The 26,763-nt window shown below is 34.4% G+C and overlaps 1 protein-coding gene and 1 long non-coding RNA gene across 2 annotated transcripts in view; one reads left to right on the top strand and one right to left on the bottom strand.

The window, feature by feature from the left end:
• LOC111085120 overlaps positions 1-1,646 on the bottom strand; it is a 57,202-nt gene extending 55,556 nt beyond the window's left edge. Inside the window, exon 1 of the long non-coding RNA XR_002609967.1 lies at positions 1,562-1,646. This is a non-coding gene — a long non-coding RNA (uncharacterized LOC111085120). The remainder of the gene's footprint in view (positions 1-1,561) is intronic.
• LOC106478570 overlaps positions 1-26,081 on the top strand; it is a 39,793-nt gene extending 13,712 nt beyond the window's left edge. Inside the window, exons 2-4 of the mRNA XM_013939127.2 lie at positions 23,335-23,532; positions 24,691-24,779; positions 25,786-26,081. Of these exons, the coding sequence (XP_013794581.2) occupies positions 23,335-23,532; positions 24,691-24,779; positions 25,786-25,829 (331 nt within the window). The 3' untranslated portion in view covers positions 25,830-26,081. The remainder of the gene's footprint in view (positions 1-23,334; positions 23,533-24,690; positions 24,780-25,785) is intronic.
• Positions 26,082-26,763: the final 682 nt, after the last annotated feature.

Genomic DNA, 26,763 nt, shown 5'->3' with positions numbered 1-26,763 from the left:
ATTGATTTTGTAGTGTACACGGACAAATGATATTGATAAGGTAGTGTACACGGACAAATGATATTGATATGGTAATGTACACGGACAAGTGATATTGATATGGTAGTGCACACGGACAAATGATATTGATATGGTTGTGTACACGGACAAATGATATTGATTTTGTAGTGTACACGGACAAATGATATTGATATGGTAAGTATTTTCTCAATTATCATAAAGATAAGACTAATTATATTGCAAATTATTTACCGTTAATTTTAAATGGAAAATGAGCCGCTGAGTTTTCGCAATATTGTCAGAAAAAGTTACTGCGTTATCATAATTCCGTTTATATTTGACGCCCCAAATATAGGAGTTGAAGATGAATTAAAATACATTTCTGTTTGCTTCCAGCGTTGGCTACATTTAACCTCAAATACTAAAGGTATTATTTAAATTCACATAAATAATTGTTATTTTTCGTGTGTGTGTGTCTGCGAAATCATTTACGTACTCGTTGAAAATATTGTTGTAAAATATTCTTGAAATTGAACGATCTCTTCTTGTTTTTGTGAGTTATTCCAACACAAAGTTAAATCAAAGTATTATTTTAAATTACTTCATCTTAAGTGTATTTGTTGCTAAGTATGTTATAATTATTAATTTTATTGGGGAGTTTTATGATCATCTAAGTTTGTTCTATGACTTTTGTTTGTTTCTAATTAAGCACAAAGCTACACAATGGGCTAAATGCTCTGCCCACTACGGGTATTGAAACCTGGATTCTAGCGTTGTAAGTCCGCAGACATACCGCTGTGTCACTGGGGGGGGGGCTGTTCTATGAGTAAACTTTATTTGTGTTACTGTACGTAAATAAAGATCTATACACAATTTTATTTAAGAGTTCTATCTGTCTAGTTGCTCGTATGTTGAATTTAACACAAAGCTAGTTGAGGGCTATTTGCTCTAGCAGTTCCTAATTTTGAAGTGATAGAGTAAATGGAAGTCAGCTTGCTAACACCACCAACCGCCAACTCTCGGGCTACTCTTTATCAACGAAAAGTGGAATTCACTGTCACATTTTCATGCCCCCCACGACTGATAGGGCGAGCATGTTCGATGACGGGAATCGAACTCACGACCCACAAATAGCGTGTCGAGTGCCCTAACTACCAGGCCATGCCAGGCCCTTATCTATATATCTTTCTATCAAACAATATGTTATAGAACTGACATACTTATAGTTACATTACCTAATTGACGAATTGAGTTACCGAAAAAAAATATTTTCCTAATTTAACGTTATGAGCCCTCAAGCTTCCCACTGAACCATTCGATCAGTCGTGGTGGACGCAGCGCCGCTCGTCCATTGTGCAGCTTTGCGTTTAAAAAACAAACAAACCATAAGATGCAAAAACCAGCAAAAATTAAACCAGCCTATACTGTGGGTCAATAATAACTACTACGTACTGTAGACTCTTTAAAAGATGATTCTTGTTTACGTACAGTGTTTATAAGTCAGAGAGGTCAAAACTGTAGTGACATGCAGACAATCAAGCATTAAAATTATTTTTCTTACCCTTGCTGAATTATATAGCTTCAAAAATGGATCACACGAGAAGTAACACACGTTTATTAGCACAAGGATCACCTTGTATATCTATTTTTGATTGAAGCACAAGATATATGAACTTCAAAAGCGATCATGAGATGTGGAGGTAGGGTTAAAACAATCTGTGGAATCGTTGAACGTTAATTAAAAAATAATTACATTATTTAACCTGGAAATTTAGATTGATTTACAGTCATGTACAGCTAATAGGTATTCTGAGGAGGACAGATTGGAAAATTATATTTATTAATATTCAAATTGATTATACGATCCCTTCAAATGAGCCTCTTATTTTCATCTTGCCTGCAAAATATCTCTCGCATATAAAGAAATAGAAGCACACTCCACTCAAAACTGCTTAACCCTAGCTATGTCATCTCATGTGTAGGCGTTTAAGAATGAAATGATTTGCTCTAGTCAGCTTCTAAAGTTCACACGGGGGCGAGGTCTCAAGAAATTGTCGCGAGAGAGTTCATTCTACCATTGGTTGGACAAAAGTTAACGCCCTCTTGTGGAACTTGTGCTTATAAAGTTGGAGGCCAGAGCCATATACCACTAGAGGAAGATAGACTTCGCAAGCCACAGAGAGAAAGTTAGCAAGTTTTAAAAGTAAATCCTTACCACTACAAGCCAGCAGCGAAATCTGTTACAACAGAATAGAAGAGCGACCGACCACCTCCGTATCACACAGCCAAAGACATAAGCTGGCCGCTTCTTTTGTACTGCAAAATCCGAGTTTAATTTCAAGTAAGTAGTTTTATTTACTTGTTACAATAATTTAAAAAAATACCATTTTATCGTGGTTAGCAATAGACTGACTTTCATATTCAATCTGTTCTTATAATACCAACTTTGCGAGTGTATTAGAAAATTAAAAAAAAAAGAGTTTAACTCGAACTGCCTTTCACCATGTGAATATTCAATATTTTTTAAGTTTAAGGTTAATGTGTAAATTTCTTCAGATTTTAGTTTATATTTCCAGGAGATTTTATACAACTAAAAACTTAGCTTTTTTGTATTTTTTTTTTCACAGAAATGACAGATTTAATAGGTTTAAGTAATAAATAGTTCCACTTACCTAGGAAAAGTCATTTCTATCGGTATTTACCCTCAAATTATTGACTTGTTTGTCCACTCCCCGTTGGTTCAACGGTAAGACTCACGACTTACAATGCTAAAACTCGGGTTTCGATACCGGCGGTGGGCAGAGCATAGATAGTCCATTGTGCAGCTTTGTTCTTATTAACAAACTAACGAGCGATTTTGTTTTGTTTTTTCAATTATGCACAAAGCTACACAAGGGCTATCTGTGCTCTGCCCACCACGGGTATCGAAACCCGGTTTCTAGCGTTGTAAGTCCGCAGACATACCGCTGTGCCACTGGGGGGCACTAACGAGCGAACAAAAACCGGTTTGTTTTTATGCCATTCGCTACCTGTGAACTCCACATGCTACATCGTCTTAAGTGATTTTTTTTTGCCCGTTACAATACTCAATGCAAAAAAATAACGCCTCCAGTGGCACAGCGGTATGTCTGCGGTTTCGATACCCGTAGTGGGCAGAGCCCAGATAGTGTTGTCGATTATTTTCCTTAACTCTAGTTTATCAATTCAAAATTTCCCACGGCTCTTGCGTATCTTTGCGTGAAATTCTTAAATAAGCAAATAATATTAATAACACATACACAGTTGTGTTCAGACGCCCTCTGATGGTATGTTAGGATATATCAATGATATTAAAAACATTAAATAATATGACAAGTTATTGGGGAGAAGTATTGATAATACGACGTGTCATATATGTTATTTTATACTATAGCTTTGTTTTAAGTAGTATGAATAACATTATTGTTCCGTGTTGAATTTTTAGAAAGTCAATTTAATTTCGTTTCGCTGTATCCTTTTTTTTTGTTGCTGTTGTTTTCGAATGTGAAGATAAAAGCAGTGTTTTTTTTTCAAACATTCTGTGTGTTAAGACTAAGTCCATAGAGTCATCTTGTAGAATTGTTATACATGAATTCAATTGCGTTTATTTAGTACCTAAAGAACTAAAACAAAGTATCGTTTGGTTTTATTTCGCTAGAAAACAAACTCTTTCCAATATTTGATAATCAGTATCTCGGTTTGTTAGTTAAAGCTTGTTTCTTTATTTTAGCACGGTACTAAGTTAACTAACGTAAAAACTCGAACTATTTTTTTCAGGGCTACAATAAGAATAATTGTTACCGTATTATATAATTTTTTCCCATTAAATACAGTTTAAACGTTTAATTTTAGCATTTAACAGTCAATAGAGTTACTTTATGGACGTCGATTTCTCAAACCTGACTTGTCTTTTTTTTTATCCAATGTAACGACTCACGTAAAATAGATATAGATTCTGAAATCAATTTGGTAGTTGTAGATGGAGTTGAAAATATATATGAAAAAAGATTAAAGTATACATATGATAAGGTCATGGAACTGTTTATTTTCAGATTAATTAACCTCGTGAATAATTTCTCATGATTTCCAATCATATCTTGGCCTCAGTGCGTCATAATAGGTCAGTATTGCGATTCTTATTGTAAAAGCTTTTTGTTTCCGACGCTTTCCTGCGTACTATTTCTTCTTAAGTATGCTATTTTTAACAGTACGTCGGGACTACTTCTAGAACTGCAATCTGCTAAAACAACTAACTCACTTAATATTGCTACAAAATCCCAGTTTCAATCTTGCTGTTTTTAGATTATGCATATTTCATATCTTTAATGACGTACTTTCCCTATTTCTTGCTTCAAGAAGCATACATTAATACAATATGCATAATTTTCTAGTACCATTAAGGCTAGCCCTGTATCATTTTATGTACTTAATAAAACAGATTAACAGTGTACAGGGTTTATTGAAATAGCTAATTTTAAATCTGAATTTAGTTTTCTTTTGTACTTCTGTGTACAAAAGTATCTTACCCTCATGGGGTCAGTTACTAACAAAAACAAAAGGAGACCGTGCTTGGGCAGTGTAGGCGATGAAAGGCTACATAATACCTTCCGTTTTGTATTTGTGAACAAATATATTCACATCATCATCATCTAAGGTAAACATTGTCGTCTTATAGCTTCCTACAATAGATGCATATTAATTATATGCACGAGAAGTTTAGGAGACCTGATTCATTGGTGTATCTGCGTCTTTACATTTTACTGCTGTGTTCTTGTCGATTTTTAGTATGAGGAAATTTTTTTTTTATCCACAATAACTACTAAGGAGTTTAATCCAACATACCTTATAGTGTTATAAGAATGTGTACGTTTCTAACAGGTACCATGGTGTGTCTATATATATAAAAATATACTGCACTAATTTGTCACCCACACCTGAAAATGGGCTAAGCGTGGCCTGTGGTTAGTGTGTCGGAGTGTGGATACGAGAGTTTGTGGTCCAAGTCTTTTATCACTCACGATAAACATTGCGCTCCGTATTCTGGAGCCGTGAGTGCGTTATAAGAGTGACGGTCAACTACCACTATTCGATTAAAGTAGTTCAAGAGTTGGTGGTGAGTGATGTTGCCTAATTGCCTTCCCTCTGTCGTATCAGTTCATATTTAGCGAAGGCTAGCGCAGATAGCCCTTCCGTAGCTTTGCGCGAATATCTTAAACAAAAATCAAGCAAAGCGATTAAAGTATCGAGCTGCGGATCAGAAGGTCTTGGGTTAGAGACGTGATGTCAATGAATATGCTTCGTACTTTGGGTGCGTTAAGAAAGTCACAGCCTACCGCGTTATTCGATTCAAAGAGCCGGACAAAGCCCTTATGGCGGGGAGTGCTGCTAGCTGGTTGCTCGCTCTCCGGACAATGGCTCAAAAGTAAGGGTGGCTATACTTGAACCCTATGGATCTCTGACCTTCTTGTTTAGCTGACATGCGCATAAGATCAATTTAAAAATTTGAAAGTGGGTTGGTTATATTAATATTTTATACAGCTAGACTGAAATTGCTTGTAGCAAACCTATAGATTATAAAATCAGCCAAGTGCGTTTAAACGTTTTTGAAATAAACATAGGACTATTAATATATTCCATCTTTTTTTTCCTACCTTAGCATTTTTCTTTTCAATTAATCTTTTTTTTTAACGCACAAGTTACCAACTTAATTACTTTTGTAACGAGTTCGATATTTTTAACGAGAAATTAGTTTTTAGAAAAACACAAACAACCTTGGTTATTACATATATCACAATAGTTATATTAATATATTCATTTAAAGTAACTTATTTTTTCTCTTACACTTGTCGGCAAATTCGGTAAATTAAAAACAAACAAACCATATATCTTGAGTTCCTCTTTCAGAGAGCTCCGATCCAATATCTATATTACTGGCTTAAAGCTTTAATTTTATGAAGTTAAATAGGAATGCTTAGATGTAATAACAAAAACTATCCTGCTGTTTCACATCCTCATCAAAATATCGATATTGATTTTATGACTTCTGGTCACTACGTGAAAAGTCATAAATACGTATGCAGGGTATATTTATTATTCACCTTATTCAATACAATAAGAAAACGAGTGAGGTTCCATCCTTTCTAAAAAGAGGAAAAGGATAGGAGGGAAGATCAAACCTAATTGGCTTATTAAAGACGTAAATGAGAAAATCAAGGATACATGCCACAAATTTGGAAGATCAAACCTAATTGGCTTACTAAAGACGTAAATGAGAAAATCAAGGATACATGCCACAAATTTGGAAGATGAAACCTAATTGGCTTATTAAATACGTAAATGAGAAAATCAAGGGTACATGTCACAAATTTGGAAGTTCACACCTAATTGGCTTATTAAAGACGTAAATGAGAAAATCAAGGATACATGCCAGAAATTTTTAGAAGTTTAAACTGACAGATAGGTTGGAAATTTTACAGAACTATAGTTTTGTTTTAGCACAAAGCTGTACAATGGGCTATCCGTGTTCACCGTGGGTAATATGTCGTAAGCTTGTACAGTTATCGTTGACCCACAGGAGGACTAGAACTATAGTTGTTCTTGTTTTAGCACAGAGCTGTACAATGGGCTATCCGTGTTCACCGTGGGTAAGATGTCGTAAGCTTGTACAGTTATCGTTGACCCACAGGAGGACTAGAACTATAGTTGTTCTTGTTTTAGCACAGAGCTGTACAATGGGCTATCCGTGTTCACCGTGGGTAATATGTCGTAAGCTTGTACAGTTATCGTTGACCCACAGGAGGACTAGAACTATAGAAAAACTAGGGATTTGGTTAACAATGAAATTAGGAGAAAACAAAAGATTGTAAACAATGGAGTCTAGTCAAACTGGATTCTTGTTACTAGTAGAGTGTCTCATATGTCAATGCATTGGCCTTTGCCATTTCTTATTTACAGTTTGGATCACACCTTTAATATAGATGGGTTTGTTTGTTTTGAATTTCGCGCAAAGCTACACGAGGACTATATGCGCTAGCCGTCCCTAATTTAGCAGTGTAAGACTAGAGGGAAGACAGGTAGTCATCACCACCCACCGCCAACTCTTGGACTACTCTTTTACCAATGAATAGTGGGATTGACCGTCACTTTATAACGCCCCCACGGCTGAAAGGGCGAGCATGTTTGATGGGACGGAATATAGATGAGAACCCACTCAATAGCGTGACTAAAACAAAGTATCTTGGAATTGTGGTGGCTAAGTCACCCAAGCCATCGAAGCAATGCTATTTTGCTATTATAAAGATAATATAATATTTATAGACATATTGAATACAAATCAATATTTAGGCCTCACTTAGAATAATATATATATTTTTGGTCTTCCTATTTAAGAAAGGATAATGTCTTATTCAAAAGGGTTCGGAGCAGAACTACTAGGATGTTTTCGGGGATGGAAAGGTTATCTGACAGGGATAAGTTTTGAAATTTCATATTTTCCCTTTAGAAAATAGGTTAAAAGTTAATCTTACTGAAGTTTATAAGATTATCAGTCAGATCGATATAGCAAAGGCATCTGATTTATTTGTACTATGCTCTTGAGGATGAAGAGACGCGAGTTTAAAACACCTATGGAGTGAGTTGTCATTGGCAATAGAGGAGACATCATTTTACAAAATTTTAATAAGTGAATCGCAGCTTTCCTGAAAAATAAAGAGTGGTTTAAATTTTTACATTTCTCGAGAGTGGGTGTGAAATTATAGTGTGGCTTAGTAATAAATCCAAAATAACTATAATTATAAAGAAAAGTCTAAAATATGTTTGTTTGTTTGTAATTAAGCACAAAGCTACACAATGGGCTATCTGTGCTCTGCCCACCACGGGTATCGAAACCCGGATTCTAGCGTTGTAACTCCGCGGACATACCGCTGTGCCACTGGGGGGAGTCTAAAATATGAGAGAAATCTTTATTTTTTGTTTATAGAACTTAGATCCTATATAACAACTTTATTAAACATATATATCTTATTTAAAAGTTCATACTTTTCGGAAGTTCAAGCTGTTTCCAAACTTACCAGCTATGGCAGTGTTGAAAAACCAAACGTCTGTTTTATAAGTTGATTATTAAAAGATTTGCTATCTTCTCATATAACCTTTTGGCGGATTTTTAATCTTAATATTAAATTTTATTACTATGGTCGAATGAAAAGTTCTTCAACAATAATGGCATAAACTTTGTGAACTATAAAGTATATCACCCAGAAATGAAAGCTTCGAATTGTCAAAACTTAGATATTTGAGAAGTACTCGTTTCACGTTGGTATTTTTTAATTTCATTTTTATGTTAACTAACTCAATGCATAAGAGTAATCCAAGAATATAGAAGTTTATTTTCATTAATGAATGTAGTTAGAAAACAAACAATGATATAATATACAGATTCAATGGTCCTCATATGTATTAACCAAATTATAAAACCACATCTGCTTATAAGCCGCCCCTAAAAATCTAGAACAATAAGTAATATACAACAGCAGTGCCGTACCTGTGTTTTATGGCACCCTGTGCGACATATAAATTCAGCGCCCCACAACCCATCCCATTAGTTTCTTTTGTTAATCAATCACCCCCCCAGCGCCCCACAACCCATCCCATTAGTTTCTTTTGTTAATCAATCACCCCCCAGCGCCTCACAACCCATCCCATTAGTTTCTTTTGTTAATCAATCACCCCCCCCCCAGCGCCCCACAACCCATCCCATTAGTTTCTTTTGTTAATCAATCACTCCCCCCTCTAGTTTATAAACTTATAACAGCATAATAATTATATTTCTAAGAACTTAAGTGTTTTTTTTTTACGCGAGGCTGACTTAGGTTAGCTGCTGAGAACTATGTTACACATGAGTAGAACGGTTTTTTACCCCACCTTCTTTAAACGTTTGTGTTTTAATCGCCCCCGCCCCTAGTGGTATGTCTTCGGAGCTACAACGGTAGAAACCGGGTTTCAATACCCGTGGTGGAAAGAGCACAGATAGCTCATTGTGTAGCTTTATGCTTAATTAAAAAACAAACAAATGAAATTAAGCGTCCATGAAGTGATTTTCTAACTTGTTACCATATATTATCAATATTAAGACAACATGAAAAGAAGTAAGCATGAAAAATGCGTTCGTAAAAATGCATCGGGCTTCAGTTCTCAAAGTATGTTCACAAACAAAGGGGGTTACAAGGAGCATTTTTTTTGGGGGAGGGGAAGGAATTATTGGAAAGAGAAGAGGAAACAATATTATGAATAAATCGTTGATAGTTTTGTTCTACTTTTTTTTCCTAATTATGTCACAACTATATGGTTGTAAAAATTGAGAAGTGGACGCAATCTTTCCGTATTTTCTAAAACGTTAATTGTAATGCTAAGAATTTGAACGGTAACGTAATATTAGTTTTTGTCACATGGCTGTTTAACATTAAGGTGTATTTCAATTGTTTCAAATTATGCTGGATAATATATTTTACCAAATTTGGATGGAATGCATGGAAACTTTCGAAAGCAGACTCTTCTTAGGTTCAAGGGAGGCAATACCGACTTAGATCAGGCCTGTAGCTAGAGGGGTTCGGAGTTCTGCTTGCCTATTAACATTTATTTTATTTTTCTTTGATGATGGCCTCTCATTTTATAATTGCCTTTGTAATACTGTGCATAATGCGAAAATAGCATTTTTATGCTTATCAGAGGAAATTTGCTAGAAATGTTTATTTGCAGTGATAATAAAGGAACCTGTGCATATTTCGGAATTTTTTTTTCAACCCTTGTCACTAAAAATTACACGTGAAACGAGTTCCAATTTTTTAAAAAAGAAACCCCACTTCCAGACCTGGCTAAGGGCTTACTTAGGTTGCGTATGAAGAAATGATCAATACACATTAACATACTAATTTGGATTTCAGATCAGCAAATTCTAGCCAGTTTCAAGCTATTACTTAATTTTTTTTAGATTAGCCCAGTAAGTTTATTAGACTTTTTGTACAAAAGTTGTCTTCAGTCAGACGCTGACAAGATTTGTAAGATTAAACTTATCTTTTGGTTTTAATTTGAGACTATTTAAGGCTGCAGTGGGTCAATATAAATCTGCGGAAATATAACCAATATATCTTGCTCAAAATAGCTTACATTAGCTAGATAATCAGTGAGGTAAAAAGAGTTTCTAATTTCCGGTTAAATATGCGTCTTTCAGTAAGTATACGTTATATTTCTGAAGTAAACTAGGGGTGATCGCTTTGGTATATTTAGGTGAAATGCATTATAATTGTAAATGATTGTTCGAAAGTTGTTAACATTAACACATGTCAACTTACAGTTCAGTCTTGTTTTTTGTTTTTAATTTCGCGCAAAGCTACACGAGGGCTATCTGCGCTAACCGTCCCTAATTCAGCAGTGTAAGACTAGAGGGAAGGCAGCTAGTCATCACCACTCACCGCCAACTATTGGGCTACTCTTTTACCAACGAATAGTGGGATTGACCGTCACATTATAACGCCCCCACTGCTGAAAGGGCGACCATGTTTGGTGTGACGGGGATTCGAACCCGCGCCCCGCAAGTTGCGAGTCGAGCGCCCTAACCTCCTATATTGAGAAGCAGATGTGAAATCAAACTCCCTCAAATTTAAATATGTTTTAATCCATAACATATTTATAAAACAAATTAATTCAATTTTGATGTGATCGTTCATTTGTTCCAAAGTTGTGAGAAAAAAAGCGATTTGGTGGGTTTTTCCCTTTAACTCCAATAAACTCTTCCAACAGTTGAATTTCAGTTCTGATTCTTCACTGATCACGAATTCCGAATTTGCAGACTGTTAGCACGATTTAATGAGAAATCCTACTCATGTCATCACAAGATAACTACTCTCGATATCCGCCACTACCTGATTCGAGGATTTAAATTTGTTAAAATTTGTTAAAAAATGCATACCTGTCCAGTTTTATTCAGATTTTAGACAACACAAAAAGTTGACTTATGCAATTTTGTGAATAACTAGATTTAAAAAAAATTATGTCTGTAAGTTTTCTCTGCCATCAAATAAGATTTTTGTCTTTCCGATTCTCTAGGTTTTATTGGGATTTCAAATGACTAAAGTGCTTGTTTTATTAAGACTCCAAACTAATTCGTTCTCAGAATGTAAGTTTATGAACTAAAACTAAGTTAACTAAAATGTAACGTCGGACCAACAAGAGCAAAAAAGACAATGCAAAAGGTTATGTGCATTAGGAAAGCGTGATATCTTTGAAGTTACCACGAAGATTGGAGTAACAGAACAATGTAATGAAGAAAGGAAAAACCATATCGAATAGATTACCTTTCCATTGTAGTGTGACTGACTATCACGAACTTTGATAAACGCTTCAGTTGATACATAGCGTGTTTTACGGGCAAACGAAAAACCAAATCGAGTAAGATTAAAAACAAACACACACTAAATATGGAGCTTTACAGTTGTAAAATACACCTGTCGTCATTAACCGTTGAGGCACACTTATGAAAAATTAAATACTGATATTCTACTATAGACAGTTCGAACTCTATTGTACGATATTTTTAGATTAAGTAAAGATATAAATTATAACAAAGAAAAAAATTTTGAATATCTTTGGGAACCACGTTTCATGGCCTTGTATAAGAAGGTGAATGTAGTTTTATAGTTTTGTTCGTTTTTGACATCAGTTTACAATATATAAGCACATAATTCTGCGCTGACGTCTGTGTATGCTAAACTAAAGAAGTTTTTAAAATCCAAAATGTATGTTCAATAGCGTTGTTTGTAAACATAGAAAGGCTTTCGTAATGATTGAAGACCTAAACGTTATCATCGCAGAAATCTATCAGATCTTTTCGATCTACAAGGAGCACTCCTGAAATACCTTTAGTGCTTAAATCTTTTCTAGACGATTTATTCAGTGTTTGATTTGTGCAAAACCAATGCGAAGGAGACCCAACTACCCTTGAAAAAGTCTATCAGACCTTTAGAGCTCATAGAGAACGCTCTTGAAGTATTTTCACTACCTAAATATTTTCTAAAACATTATACTCGGTAATGTGTTGTTTTTTGTTGGTTTTTTTTTTGCACTAAATTGAGAAAAGTTTAACAATGCAGACCGAAACGTACACGAAGAGCCTCCCGAACTGTCTCATATGCGATTAAAAAAACAACAAAAACCAGAAACATTTGTGAACTCATTAACGGACAAACAAACGCTGTTCTCGTGGAAATCCCTCAAGTTGTTCTAGTTCATGAATAACTCACTAGAAACTTATTAAAACTGTGTATTCAGTACAAACAAGAAATAGCACAAAAGTGTGTGTTTGCAGGACTAAACAAATTGAATCCGTATAATATAAAATAAATATTCTGTAGAAGATGTTTCTTCGGATAATGAAGAAGAATAAAAAGGCGCTTTAATTCTTAAATTTCTATCATTTGTTTTTTATCTTGTAACGAAAACATATCAATAAATAAAATATTCTAGAGACGTCATGATTTGCAAAATAAGTTTGGGGTCATCATTGCTTAATGCTTGAGTACAAAAATAATAGACATGGAATTAGTAAATACTGTTTATTTAAAGTAAGTGTAACAGTTTCGAAGAGTTTTGATAATATAAAAGTTTTCTAAAAGCTAGGGTTAATAAGGAGCTCACTGCCTTTAATATTCCATGTTTAAAGCTAATGTAATGAAAATATTTAATATGAATTTCAATATGTTTTTTGCCATCCAGTGGGTCAGGCAATAAATTTAAAGATTTTCAACGTCAAAATCCGAGTCCGATTCCTCGCATTGGATAAAGCACAAATAGCCAATTTTTTGCGCTTCAGTGGCTCAGTGGTAAGTCTGGGTGTTTGTAATGCTAAAAATCTGTTTTCGATATCAGTGGTGGGCACAGTACAGATAGCCCATTACGTATCTTTGAGATTGAGAACAAACAAACAAACAAAGAAGAAACCTGAGTTAGCTGGGCAACACAAACCATATCAACTATTACTGTGTAAAAAAATATAGCACGAAAAATCTAATATTTTGACGTAGAACGCCATTTATTAGCATAAAATAATTAGTGGAAGAAGAAAAAATGTTTTTTTTTAGGATTTGAAGGAAATATTCATTTCAAAAATTTATTTAGTCTGTCTCCCACAAAATAGTTTTTGTTACTGCGAGTCTGCCACATTGAGTTTGCAATATTTGAGTTACTTTTCAGGAATATATTCTTATTACACTTCGATACTGGGGACTCGTTCATCCTTTTGGATAACATTCGAAGCTTCAGTATGAAAACGCCCCAAACCTCAAGAAAGTAAAAGTTAGAGTAATCGCAAGTATGACCTTAACTATATTTTCTGATTTAAGTAAGTCATTATTATAGTTCTGGTATATATTTATGAAAACATATTGAAATTTATATGCCTAAATAGTTTCATTGACTTAAAATTGTATTGGTTAGTAGTTGTGACTCAAAACAATTCTTATAACAATTACTTTTGACTTAAAGAAGCCATCTTTGTTCTGTGGAGTCTCTGAAAACTTTGATTTAAATCTTAGGTTGATTTTGCGTTGATTTAAAATTGTCTAGCCAAAAATTTATGACACAAGGCGAGATCTTTTAATACTATTCTTTCTAATCAAAAGAAGTGAATAATAATTTGATTCAACGTAAGCCATTCAGGGCGTTATTGCGTTAGTTTAGAACAGTTGTGAATAGCTCCTGTGATTTACTCCAGGCGTTTTAACACAGTATAATGATATCAAAGTAGAAGTGCTTTCTCTTAAGTTGTTTAAGTGTTCGGAGTGTAACGGCACTTCTTTATACTCCATTCTAATAATTAAAAGAGTCTGTCTGCTCGGTGTAATTTATTTTTTATGATTTTTACTTCAATTACTCATACTGATAAATAGAGCCTGCCACAAAATTTTTTTATCGATTAAACGGTCTCTTTTCAAAATAGTGTGGTACCTCTTTATGAACTATGTAGAAAATTGTCTAATCTTTAACAGATGCTTTATTTTCTTTATTCGATTATTTGGCAACATCTGTGATTTTGTTCTGTTAGGTTTGTTGTTAAACACAAAGCTACACAATTGGCTATCTGTGCTATGAACACCACGAGTATCGAAACCCGCTTTTGAGCGTTATAAAACTACAGACTTGCAACTGTGCCAATTAGGGCATTATTCTGTTAGGCTTCTTAATACTAAATAATATTTATTAAAAAGCTTTCCTTAAAGCTGATGTTCTACTGTGTTCTACCAAATCTGGAGTGTACAAAATATTTCCATGGTATAAGAATCTCAGTTTCCAGTCTATGTGCTGTTCCTTTGAGAGCTGGAAAGGTGTGTGTGTGTGCAGATTAATTTAGTTATCCCATCTTACAGATTCGAGCTCCATTAATATTTCATGAAATGATAATTTAGCTGGACAGTAGTTATCAATGATTGTGTTTTATGATTTTTTCTCCTCTTGTGATGTTTAAGCTGTGAGATGTAGCAATGATTGTTACTAATAGCATTAAAAAAAATCTAACAACCGAAAATTGCTGATTAGGTAGTGTTACGTGATTGATAATATGTCATTTTGCGATATTTGAACTTCAGAGTGGTAGGCATTATGGTTATCTTTTTAATCTGACATAAAATTGTTTTTTAATGAACTTTCTTGTGAATAAGTGTTCCCTTGTTCTCTGAAAGATATATATTATTGATTGACCACCACAAGTTCGTACACTGATGAATTATTGCTGCTTGTTGCATGCGAAATCGGTTTCATTTCCAGGGTTTGTGAAAACGCACGAAATTCACGTTCAACTGTACACTACTTGATTTCTATACCCCATGTTATGAGTAGGAAACAATAAAATAAATCTCGCGTGTAGCAATGTACAAGATAAGGTTTATAGAATAACCTAACGGTACCCAAGTCTTATCGCTTTGTTCTTGCGTGTGTAGCATAGCGAGACATTATAAACGAGACTGACAAATTCAGTCTACTCAAAGAACTAAATACACAACTCACTTCCATCTTCTAAGAACTTGCTGGAAACAAATATCATCCAACCTCACGTGGCATCCATTAGAATGAAAAACGTCACATGTGACGTAATTGTTTTAACCTTGAGCATCACCGGAATCGTTCACCTCGAATTCAATTAACTTATATTTTATTTCTTGTTCAAAATGTAACATGTTGGCTCCGTGTTTTTCTTCACACTGTAAAGTGTTAGCTCCGTCCTTTTTTCACACTGTAACATGTTGGATCCGTACTTTTTTGCCCACTGTAACATGTTGGCTCCGTGCTTTTCTTCACACTGTAACATGTTGGCTCCGTACTTTTTTGCACACTGTAACATGTTGGCTCCGTGTATTTCTGCACACTGCAACATGTTGGCTCCGTGCTTTTCTTCGCACTGTAACATGTTGGCTCCGTACTTTTTTGTACACTGTAACATGTTGGCTCCGTACTTTTTTGCACACTGTAACATGTTGGCTCCGTACATTTTTGTACACTGTAACATGTTGGCTCCGTGTTTTTCTGCACACTGCAACATGTTGGTTCCGTGCTTTTATACACACTGTAACGTGTTGGCTCCGTACTTTTTTGCACACTGTAACATGTTGACTCCGTGTTTTTATGCACACTGCAACATGTTGGTTCCGTGCTTTTCTATACACTGTAACGTGTTGGCTCTGTACTTTTTGGTACACTGTAACATAATGGCTCCGTGCTTTTCTCGCACTGTAACATGTTGGCTCCGTGTTTTTCTACACATTGTAACATGTTGGTTTCGTACTCTTCTGTAAACTGTTACATGTTGGTTCCGTACTTTTTTGCACAGTGTAACATTTTGGCTCCGTACTTTTCTACATACTGTAACGTGTTAGCTCCGTGCTTTTTTTTTTGCACACTGTAACATGTTGTCTCCGTATTTTTCTGCACACTGTAACATGTTGGCTCCGTGCTTTACTTCATACTGTAACATGATGGCTCCGTGCTTTATTACATACTGTAACATATTGGCTCCGTGTTTTTTGCACCCTGTAACATGTTGACTCCGTACCTTTCTACACACTGTAACGTGTTGGCTCCGTGCTTTTCTTCACACTGTAATATGTTGGGTCCGTACTTTTTTGAAAACTGTTACATGTTGGCTCCATACTTTTCTGCACACTGTAACATGTTGGCTCCGTGCTTTACTTCATACTGTAACATGTTGGCTCCGTAGCTTTACTACATACTGTAACATATTGGCTCCGTGCTTTTCTTCACACTGTAATATGTTGGGTCCGTACTTTTTTGAAAACTGTTACATGTTGGCTCCATACTTTTCTGCACGCTGTAACATGTACGCTACACGTACAGTTTCCAGTGCTATGCTACTAGGTAAGAAAAAGTGTACATACCTCTGACCAGGTTATTAGCCACCCAGAAGGAAGGAGATTCAGAGTGAGTGTCAAATAATTTTTTTTTTATTATGTATGCACGTGGCAACAAATACATGATTGCGACAGATAATTGTGAAATACATATTCATACATATATTTATATTATACTTGATTTGATCGGCCCTCTGGTGAAAGAAACTACTCATTTTATGTAGGAAAATTACCACAAGTGGAATAAAATTACATTTCAGGCAGGGTTTTAAATACATTTCCAGCCACTCTACCTATTGGGTAAAGTATGGAAACGAAAATCTACTTTAAAAATTATTAATATCAAAATAGATGTTGCTTAATTGTACATTAGTTTGAAATTAAATAATGTTTGATCAACTTATGCTGTCATTGCTATTACATTACAGTAACATTAGTTTGGCTGGAAAGACAACACAAATACCAACACCATTGGTTCACATAAAATATACTTTTTTTTTGTTTTTTAAATATATAGGAATAAACATACAATATACGTGTCTATTAGTTACATGAATTAACGGTCTTATCACTTACTCCTGGCGCTCTCTAGCGGTAAGTGTGTAAATTAAAGTGTTATTGTTTTCTCGCTGTTCTGTCAAATGTTTCAAACAATACAAATTTGATGATTTCAGGTTCTACGTTTTATTAGATGGTTTAATAAACGTTTCATCGGTGATTTTTGTGTGATTTAGCATAATATTCGGTTATTTATGTATTTTTTAACACAGAATTTGAAGGGCCTGGCGTGGCTAATTGGTTAAAGTGTTCGGATTGTGAATTTGAAGGTTCATAGTTCGTAGCCTCTTGTCGCAGAGATCATTCCGACAGTACGAATTGCAACGTTAAGCGTCCCTTATGTGACGTATTTTAGTGTCTACTGACTGACTCACAGTCAACACACTACTACGTTCAGACCCCTTTCGGGGAAAATTACATATCAAGGTAATTCTCAAATATTTAAAAAAAATGAATGGAATACTTCTTCTCAGTCGATCATTGTCTATAATTAGGTACAACGTTTCTTTCGCCATTCTGTCCACGTGATATAGATAACGTGCTAACATCCACTGTTGTAAAATGTTAAAACCAAGAACGTTTTAAAGGTAAAATAGTTTCGTACTCATAACCTTTAAAGAAAGATATATTTTTATCATCTAATTTTAGTTCTCATCACGACAATAAGCTCTCATATTACCTGCTCTGTCCATCCATTTATTTATATATATATTCTTGTTTGCAACAGTGCTATTTGGCTATAAAGATAACGTGTTGTTAGTGATGTTGTTTAGAGTATCCGAGTTTTTCTTTTTGGACAATGGAGCCATTCTTAATGAGTGACAAAAAATGACAATCTGAAGCGTTTCGGACTTTGACGAGTATTAAACAGAGGAGATTTCGTGTTGTTACCATGGAGATATCTTCTTCCTCAACAGTGGCTAGAAATTTAGTAGGTTACCAAACGTTTAATCCTGTGATCATGTTGCCTAGTCAACGTCATGCATGATGAATCGTGAATGATTTGATCTATGACTGATGAGAGTAGAAAGTCCAGTTTTGGTGAACTTTAGTTAAATTGTTCTAATCTGTCACGTCAAAATAATTGCTTTCAAAGCTTACATTTTCACTAGATGGAACATCTGATTTCACCTAGCTCATGGTAACAAGTTGCGTGCTTACTGTTTCAGTGGTTTTAAAACTCGTACTGAAACCACATTTCGATAAATAATACAACAATTACTCTAAACACACTCGGTTGATTTAGTTTCAAATATTTCCGCAAAGCTGCACAATGGCTGCCTGCATTATCCTAATCCTGACCTGCTAGACTAGAAGGAAGACTGCTAGCCAATAACACCCACTTCCAGCTCTTGGGATGCTCTTATCTAATGGTGGGTGTTTGACTGCCTTTCTTTTAATGCACCCACAGCCCAAATATACAAAGCGCGTTTTTTTTTCTTGGCGAAATGGGACGTTAACAGTGGACCCTCGGATTTACTGTCCGGCAAACTAATAACTGAGCTACGCCCGACTCAAAGATTCTAGAATAAACTGTGATTCAGATCACACAGGGGTTAAACATTGAGGGGTTCAAAAAGTAGTGTATCTCTGTATGGTATCTTGAGTTACACACGAATTATCTAGCTTATACCATCAATGGTTGTTCTATTTTAACTTCGCTGAATGGTCAAGGCAATAATATAATGCAAGCATCTCATAAAGCCAGCTTATCCCAGTAGACATTTTTCTCTTTTGTATGTTATGTACTTTGGTGATTAGCGGTACAGTAGCTATGCTGCGCTAATTAGATCATGCATGTCTTCTGTCATGAGTGACGCTAATTATCTAGAGATAATCTGCTAGAACAAAACAAAACAAAAATCAGAAAATGTCAGGATGTAATCTGGGTTTTGTAGGATTGAAACACAATAATAAAGATGGTACATTTATTTAGCCAAAACAGAAAGAAACAGTGGTATATTAAACAAAAATAATTTACAAAAATTGTGAAAAATTAAAATAATATACTAAAATCAGAAGTAGAGGACTTTGTTTGGTTGTTTGTTGAATTTTTCGCACAGCCATTCGAGGTCTATCTGCACTAGCCTCATCAAATCCAGTAACAATAAACTAAGGAAAAAGTAGCTAGTGAACATCATCCATCACCAACTCTGTGGCTACGTTAATCAAATAGTAGGATTGACCGGCCCATTATAACACCCCCATGGAGGAATAGATAAGCATGTCCGGTGATAGGGCTCGAACCCGTGAGCCGCAGATTGGGAGTCGAGCACCCTAGCAACCAAGCCATGCAAGGCCTAACTCATTCATCAGATACAGATAAAGTCACGGATGCACACAGTAAACTAACATGTGTGAGGTTTATTCACCTGCTGCCAGGTCACAGAACTTGCTACTTAAGGATGAATCTGTTTTTATCTATCTAGAGTTGTATTAACTATTATATCGTCAGTTATCTTTCGGTTTTTTATCTTTATCTAGGATTACTAATAATTAACATTTCCCCAAAGATAAGGCAAGAGATGCTTTTTGTAATTTTGTCTCTTATATAGTTTTATCTCATTTTGACATTCATTATTTTGTAAGGTACTAAATAAATAACTTTGGACTCTCTTGTACTCGTTGAAAAACGAAATATTTTTTGAGGAGACTAATACATTGTAAACAATCAATACAGTAAATACACACACACACACACATTGAATGTTTACGATACTATGTAACTATACAACAAAAACAATCTTTAACCGCAGTTAAAAAACGAAAAATTGTTTTAGAAGGCTGTATTTTCATACACTGAAGTATTACAATATTTAATTATTTCATTTCATCGACGCGACTGCTCCGAATGGTATAACATATGGGTGTGAAATTAACATGACCATCAAGAATCAAACCTCAGACATTAACAGCAGAAGTAATTCTCTTACGATACATCTCGGGATGTTTCTCCGGAGGCGACAAGATACAAATAACTTTTGGACCGTCTTACCAGTTACATCAAATTCGAGTTCATCTTCTTGTTCTAAATAGTTCTCAGTTTCATTTGTATGGATCTCATTGCGCTAATAAAGCTGCCCTCAAAATTGTTGTTTGAGAACACTTGGCTTTATACTGTGGAAAGAAGACCCGTTTAAAATGTAGCACTACTGTCTAAAACACTGCTAGTAAAATAGTATTGTAAAGTATCAAGAAACGCGAAACATTTTCATAAACTTAAACAACCTGCCACGAAACACAAAACACAGATCTATTTTAGTTAGTTTTAAAACAGCAAAGAAGTAAGTAAGCAGCGGCTGCCCTAGAGCTATTTATGTAAGTACTTTATTTGAAACTCATCAAAATATTGGAACACTTTACGGCTTGATATGTTACATATGAAATATTTTTCACTGACATTTATTCACTGTTTACTTCTAAAAAGGAACGCCACAAGACAATATTTCTTTTTTTTAAGAATACTACTCTTGTTTAATCTTTACGTCAGAACTATCTTTTATAGTCAGTAAAGTTAGTTTAAGAGTTTTGGGAATCATCATATTGATTCGAAATACAAAGGCAAAACTTAACTGTTTCTTCCTGAAATTCGAGATGAGATATTCAAAGGATATTTGCGTCAGCCGTTACTAATTTTGAACTGATAGTTTAGATGGAAGTCTGTTAGTTAACAACATCCACCGCCTACTATTGGGCTACTGAAATTTAATAATGGGATTTGACCTTTACTCTTATAATACATCCATAGTCTCAAAAGGAGGAGCTAATTTTTGCGAGAAAGGGACGCGAACCATGGTCCCTCGCTTTCACAATCCACTAGCCTACGCCCAGCCTGACGTAAAGGAAAGTAGCTGACAAATGCTTATTGAATAATTGTTTTCAGCTATAGACTAAAGGCTAATTATATAGATATATACAGTACAACAAGGATTTTCTCATTTATATATTATCTCGAAAAAAGTCAATTCCAATTTGCCAAGCACCAGATTTAGAAAATCGAAAGCAGTTAGCAGAAAGAACCAGAAACTGATTTTTTTTTGTAAGATGAGAGAAAAGTTTCTGAATCTGGCTTGAATGATACCTCTTTTTACGGAACGAAATTCGTTATAGTACGATTTTGGCGCGGAAGTCGGAGAGTCAAGAGCGTATAACGTAAAAACCGTTGACAAGTCTTTGGCAACGCAAAACAGCCGAGCAACATTAAGTGGAAAGAAAGAAAGATCCTACATTGTGGCTTTACTGATGAAATAGACGTGACAGAAAACCTACAGTAAGCAGCATTTTGTTGCAGTGTGGGGAGGGGGAAGCACCATCATCCCTCTGAAAGTTTAAAGCTGCTGAGAGTGAACTGAATACCTCCACAGTTAACTGTTACTCAGCGTGTAGATTCAATGAAATGAACCAAAGAGTTGGAAACAGAAAACTTTGCACTTCTATGAAAAGTATAGATTTAATTTCCGAAAGCAGGTCGGCTACAGCCTAATGGTTAGCGTGCTTTCTTCGTATCGAAAGGTCGAAGGTTTAAGTTCTGACACCGCTGAACACGACCTGCACTTTAAAATTTGAGTGCAATACGCGTTAAAGTCAAGTTTTACTGAGCTTGGCACAATGGATAGAGGGCCCTTTAATCCAAGGACTCGTGGTTTGCGTCTTGTTACCGCAAAAACGTCTTCCGAATTTAGGGGGCATTTCTATGCTATAATAGTAACGGCCAAATTCAATTATTTGATTAAACAAGAGCAGCTAAAGTTTGTTTGTTTGTTTTGAATTTTGCGCAAAGCTACACGAGGGCTATCTGTGCTAGCCGTCCCTGATTTAGCAGTGAAAGACTAGAAGGAAATCAGCTAGTCATCACCATTTGGGCTACTCTTTTACCAACGAATAGTGGGATTGACCGTCACATTATAACACTCCCCACGGCCGAAAGAGCGAGCATGTTTGGTGTGACGGGGATTCAAACCCGCGACCCGCAGATTGCGAGTCGAGCGCCCTAACCACATGGCCAAGCAGCTAAAAAGTTAACTATGGTTGCTATTGCCTAACTGCCTTCTTTTTAGTAGAGCAATTCACCATTAGAAACGGATATATACGCAGATTATATTTATCTAGCTTTACGCGAAATTATGGAACAAACATACTCACTTACCAATCTGTAAAAGCTAATAAAAATGTATACATGAAGCGCAATATCAAAAACATTTATGATAATACCGTGGAGTATAGTCCATATGGAAATAAATTCACAATGTTTTCTTACATCTTATATATTCTGTTTCTAAATTCACTTTTATTATTATTTCCAGAACACAAACATATTCATTGTATTGCATCAAGTTTTAATAAGCTTTATCCGTGCACGTGATTTATATTTCTTGATTAGCTTGTAAAGCAGTTTAACAAAAAAGTTTCCTGTTGGTGTAGTTCTGTCTCGTCACGATTATATAAATGTTATAGTAAAACTATACCTGTTGGCATATCTCTGTTTCTTAATATTTTTTGTTTCTTTCCAAAGCGATTTAGTTCTAACAAAATTTTTCCAAGTTCGTGTAGCTATTTCTTTTCAAGTTGTTCTTTATCTTATTATTCAGAACTAATTTGCTCTTGTATCTGTTAATTTCTTAAACTCGTTATTTATTTCGTAGTTGAGTTAGAGCTATTTAATTATTCTGTTTCTTCGCGTATTTTACACTATATACAACCAAGTGACAACAGAATTTAACCAGTTCATATAGCTTTGCTTCTTCGTGTAATTGTTCATTTTATAGCTTAGATTCATATTTTTACTTGATCATACGACTTTGATTCTTTGAGATCATTGTTTATTTTATGATTAATTTCTATTATGACGTGTGTAAAAGAGCTCTGTCTGGTTGGTAACGAAGAATATTTTTGTATTCTGTAAACGAATGTTATGAAGTCGATTTGTAACAGCATTAGTTTTTAGAATCTGTACTTGTTATAACTCCACCATATCAGACTTTGTAACTATTTAATAGTCTTGGAGATGTTGTTCTTTAGTCATGTTACAATATTCACATCTATTTCAACTAGTCAAACAAATTATACTAATCACATAACATAAGTTAAACGAAAAGCCCAACTTTTAACGAACTTAATTAAAAGTGAGCTTTACTCTTCAGTGTTGACCATTTTTTTTTCACGTATTATAATTAATTTTAAGTATATTTATAAACTTAGGCTATTGGTTTTTGATATATGTAAATATACGTATTATAACTACAGTGCTATATGTTTTTATCAAGTATTTATTTAGATATTTAACTTGGGTTGGAAAAAAACAACAACTTTATATTGTAATTTCTAAATTCTTTTATTTCCTAAAATTTAGAAAACAAACCCACAGAATGATGACCCGAAGCCTGAGTCTTGTTCTCATTGCTTGTCTTTTGATGACTGCTGTTGACTGTCTGCCTACTGCTACCATCTCTCGGCAAGAAAGGGGATTTCGCAATGCTGCTCTCTCGACCGCAAGAGGATTTGGAAAACGAACATTCAGAGATTTTGAGAACATGGGCGTTCTTAGCAGGTTAGCCCCAGATTTTTTTTTTACATTTTGAAAATTTATAAAAAAAAATCTATGACCTAGGCTAGAAGCGTTGTAAACTTTTAAATAAACTTGAACGTCGTATTATTTTGACTGAGATTTCGTTCATAATTGCACTAAAAATTGAGATTTTTAAAATTGTATACGAAATAAGTTTTATTCTACATTATCATGAATGGTGACATCATACGTGTGCAAAATGATATATATACATATCTGTGTGTATGCGTTTGTAACAGAAGTTGAAAATACGATTACTTGTCAAATTTATAAAAACTTTTTACATTTTTTGTTAAAAATTCGATGTCTATTTGAAATATATATTTTCGCATACTTTAATATTTGAACACCCAAACCGATAATATTTAAAATAATGTGTTTGGTGGGTCAGAAGCTCTAACGTTCTTCACGAGCGATGAAAGATTTTAACGAATAATAATAATAATGCAAGTGTTACTTGTCTATTGTGTATTCGTGGTTTGATATGCTTGTTTAGGAAATGCATTTTTGATAGATTCTTCTTCTTCTGGATTTGTTTGTTTGCTTTTTAGGGAATCGAACCTCAGATTTTAGCTTACCGCTGTCCCATCGAGGGACATTCTTATGAAAAATATATATATACAATATGTTTGCTTGCTTCTTACCTTCCCTAATGCAACAAATGAAATTTTATGGCAGTTTTTGATCTCCCTGTCTCTCTGACGTTTTCGGTCTAGACTGCCCCCTGGTGGCTCAATGATAAGTTTAAAGCTTTATAATTAAAATTCGGGGTTCGATCTTTGCGCAGATAGTCCCATTTTGTAGCTTTCGGCTTGCAAAGACAAAAAATCACACACCCTGATTACAAAAGATGTGGCACGTTACTCATAATTTTGGTGATTTTTATTTGCAAACATTCAAATATTTCGATTAATTAAGAAGAATATATTGCAATTCGACTATCTTCGTGAGAACATACAATCTTTTCATCTGGCTTACTTAATTAAACTATGTTTGAGTAAGTTTGTGAGTGTTTAATCCACTTCTTGAATTATTACGTTTTCACATAGCTTGAAATACTTTTGTATTCGGTGCTGTTACTTTTCTTAATTCTCTAATTTCACGTAGTTCATAGGATGTTGAGTTTGATTTAACTTACAGGTCGATTTCTTTGGAATGGTTCGCTGATCAGTTGACTAAAAATCCAACTCTGGCTAAACTGGTGGCAGAAAAAACTATGGATTTAAACGGTAGATATTTTCAACGTGTTGTGAATTTCTACTGAGTGTTAAGTTACTAGTATCTTACGTAGGTGTTTCTAAGTTACTAATTAAGTTTTTTAAGTTGCTAGTTTCTAAATATTATCAATCTTTTACTTGCTAATTTCTTAAAATGAGCGTTCTTTGATTTACTAAGATTCTAGATTGAATGTTATTTAAGTTGCTTTTTTACATTAAATGTTCCTGGAGATACTAATTTTGAGAAAACGAAATTGTTTGTGAGTATTATTCATGGTTTTAGATCCGAGAGGATGAAAAGTTAAAGCTAGCATAATGAAAACTGATAAATATAAAAATAAAATAAAATTGTCAACAAACTATGTAGATAAAAAGCGTTAAGTAATGCTTAAGCCTAAAGTAAAAACAGAACAAAAACATGTGGTCTAAAGCATTATAACGTAACTGTTTATACATTTGTAGCAATCAATTACATTTGTATATACTTGAATAATTCTAAATTATAAGATAGGCCAATACTGTGTCTAGTTCGACTCGTATTGATGATAGCGTTAAATTCATGATCTGATGGTTAACAGACTTGGACTACGAATTTAAAAGCTCAAAGTCAAATTGGTCAGGTAAGAGTAGCCCAAGAGATGGTGGTGGGTGTTCTTGACTAGCTGCCTTCCTTCTAGTCTTTCCGTTTCAAATTAGGGACGGCTATGCGCAGATAGGCAATTTATAGCTTTAAGCGAAAATTTTGAGAAAAAAAAAGCTAACAACTACCTATAAGGTAATCGAGACTAGTTCGAACCTTGGTTAAATAAACTTATATGTTTCAAATATATAATAAATAAATCGGATATATCAATTTCTTTTTAGTTTTATATATTCATATTACTTTCGAATTTAATAATAATATGTCTGGTGGTTTGATGAATGGCACTTGTGAGAATTTACACAGTAAATCATTCTATTTTCTATGCTTGATCTTTGATAAACCTTTTTGTTTAAACACAATGTTTATCCTTTTCAGGTGATGGATTTATTTCCCAAGACGAGCTCTATCAAGTACTCTGATGATGTCTCGCTGAACTATGGCTGATATTTACGTGTTATATTACATCGGTAATTACAGCTTATTAAATAACTCACCCGTGTTCGTTTATTAACTAAAATAATATGATTTCGTTCATCTCCTTGACGAAATTAACAAAAATAATAATTATGTACATAAATACCTTACTTTGATATCCCTCTAGAATTCTACCCCACTTGATTTGATAAGTTGCGTTATGTTCATATTAAAGATCGTGTTAATTTAGAGCTGTACGTTTCTTGTCTGTTTCATTGATTTGAAAATGAGCATTCATGTGTTTATACAAGCATCTTCTGCTACTTCACAATTGTTACATACAATAGTGCAACTCGAGAACAATTCAACACCCCTTTTGTTCACATTGCTATTTTACAATTATTACAAACAACAGTACAAGTCGAGAACAATTCAACACTCCTTTTGTTCACATTGTTATTTTACAATTGTTACAAACAACAGTACAACTCGAGAACAATTCAACACTCTTTCGTTCACATTGTTATTTTACAACTGTTACAAACAACAGTGCTACTCGAGAACAATTCAACACTCCTTTTGTTCACATTGTTACTTTATAACTGTTACAAACAACAATAAAACTCGGGAACAATTCAATACTTCTTTTGTTCACAATGTTATCAATGAATGTCTGCCATAAAAATCAGTTGGCTACTTAAACTCTCTGGAAAAATGGCAAGAAATGAGTCTTACTTAGAAGCTGTAATAAAATTTCAGGATAACGTATTTAAAATTATTGTTTTATTGATATACGGAAGGAACGTTTATGGCCAACAAAATGTATGTATGCCTCTTTTGAATGCTCAAAGCAATATATAAAAAACATCGTGATGTATTAAAAATAACTTGTAACGACTAATTTCTAACTTATTATTATAATATTTGAAAAAAAAACAA

Source organism: Limulus polyphemus, unplaced genomic scaffold (assembly GCF_000517525.1).
Source record: "Limulus polyphemus unplaced genomic scaffold, Limulus_polyphemus-2.1.2 Scaffold11, whole genome shotgun sequence".
Lineage (NCBI taxonomy): Eukaryota > Metazoa > Arthropoda > Merostomata > Xiphosura > Limulidae > Limulus > Limulus polyphemus.
The sequence above is the reverse complement of the archived record's forward strand: the minus strand, read 5'-3'. Positions and strand labels throughout refer to the sequence as shown.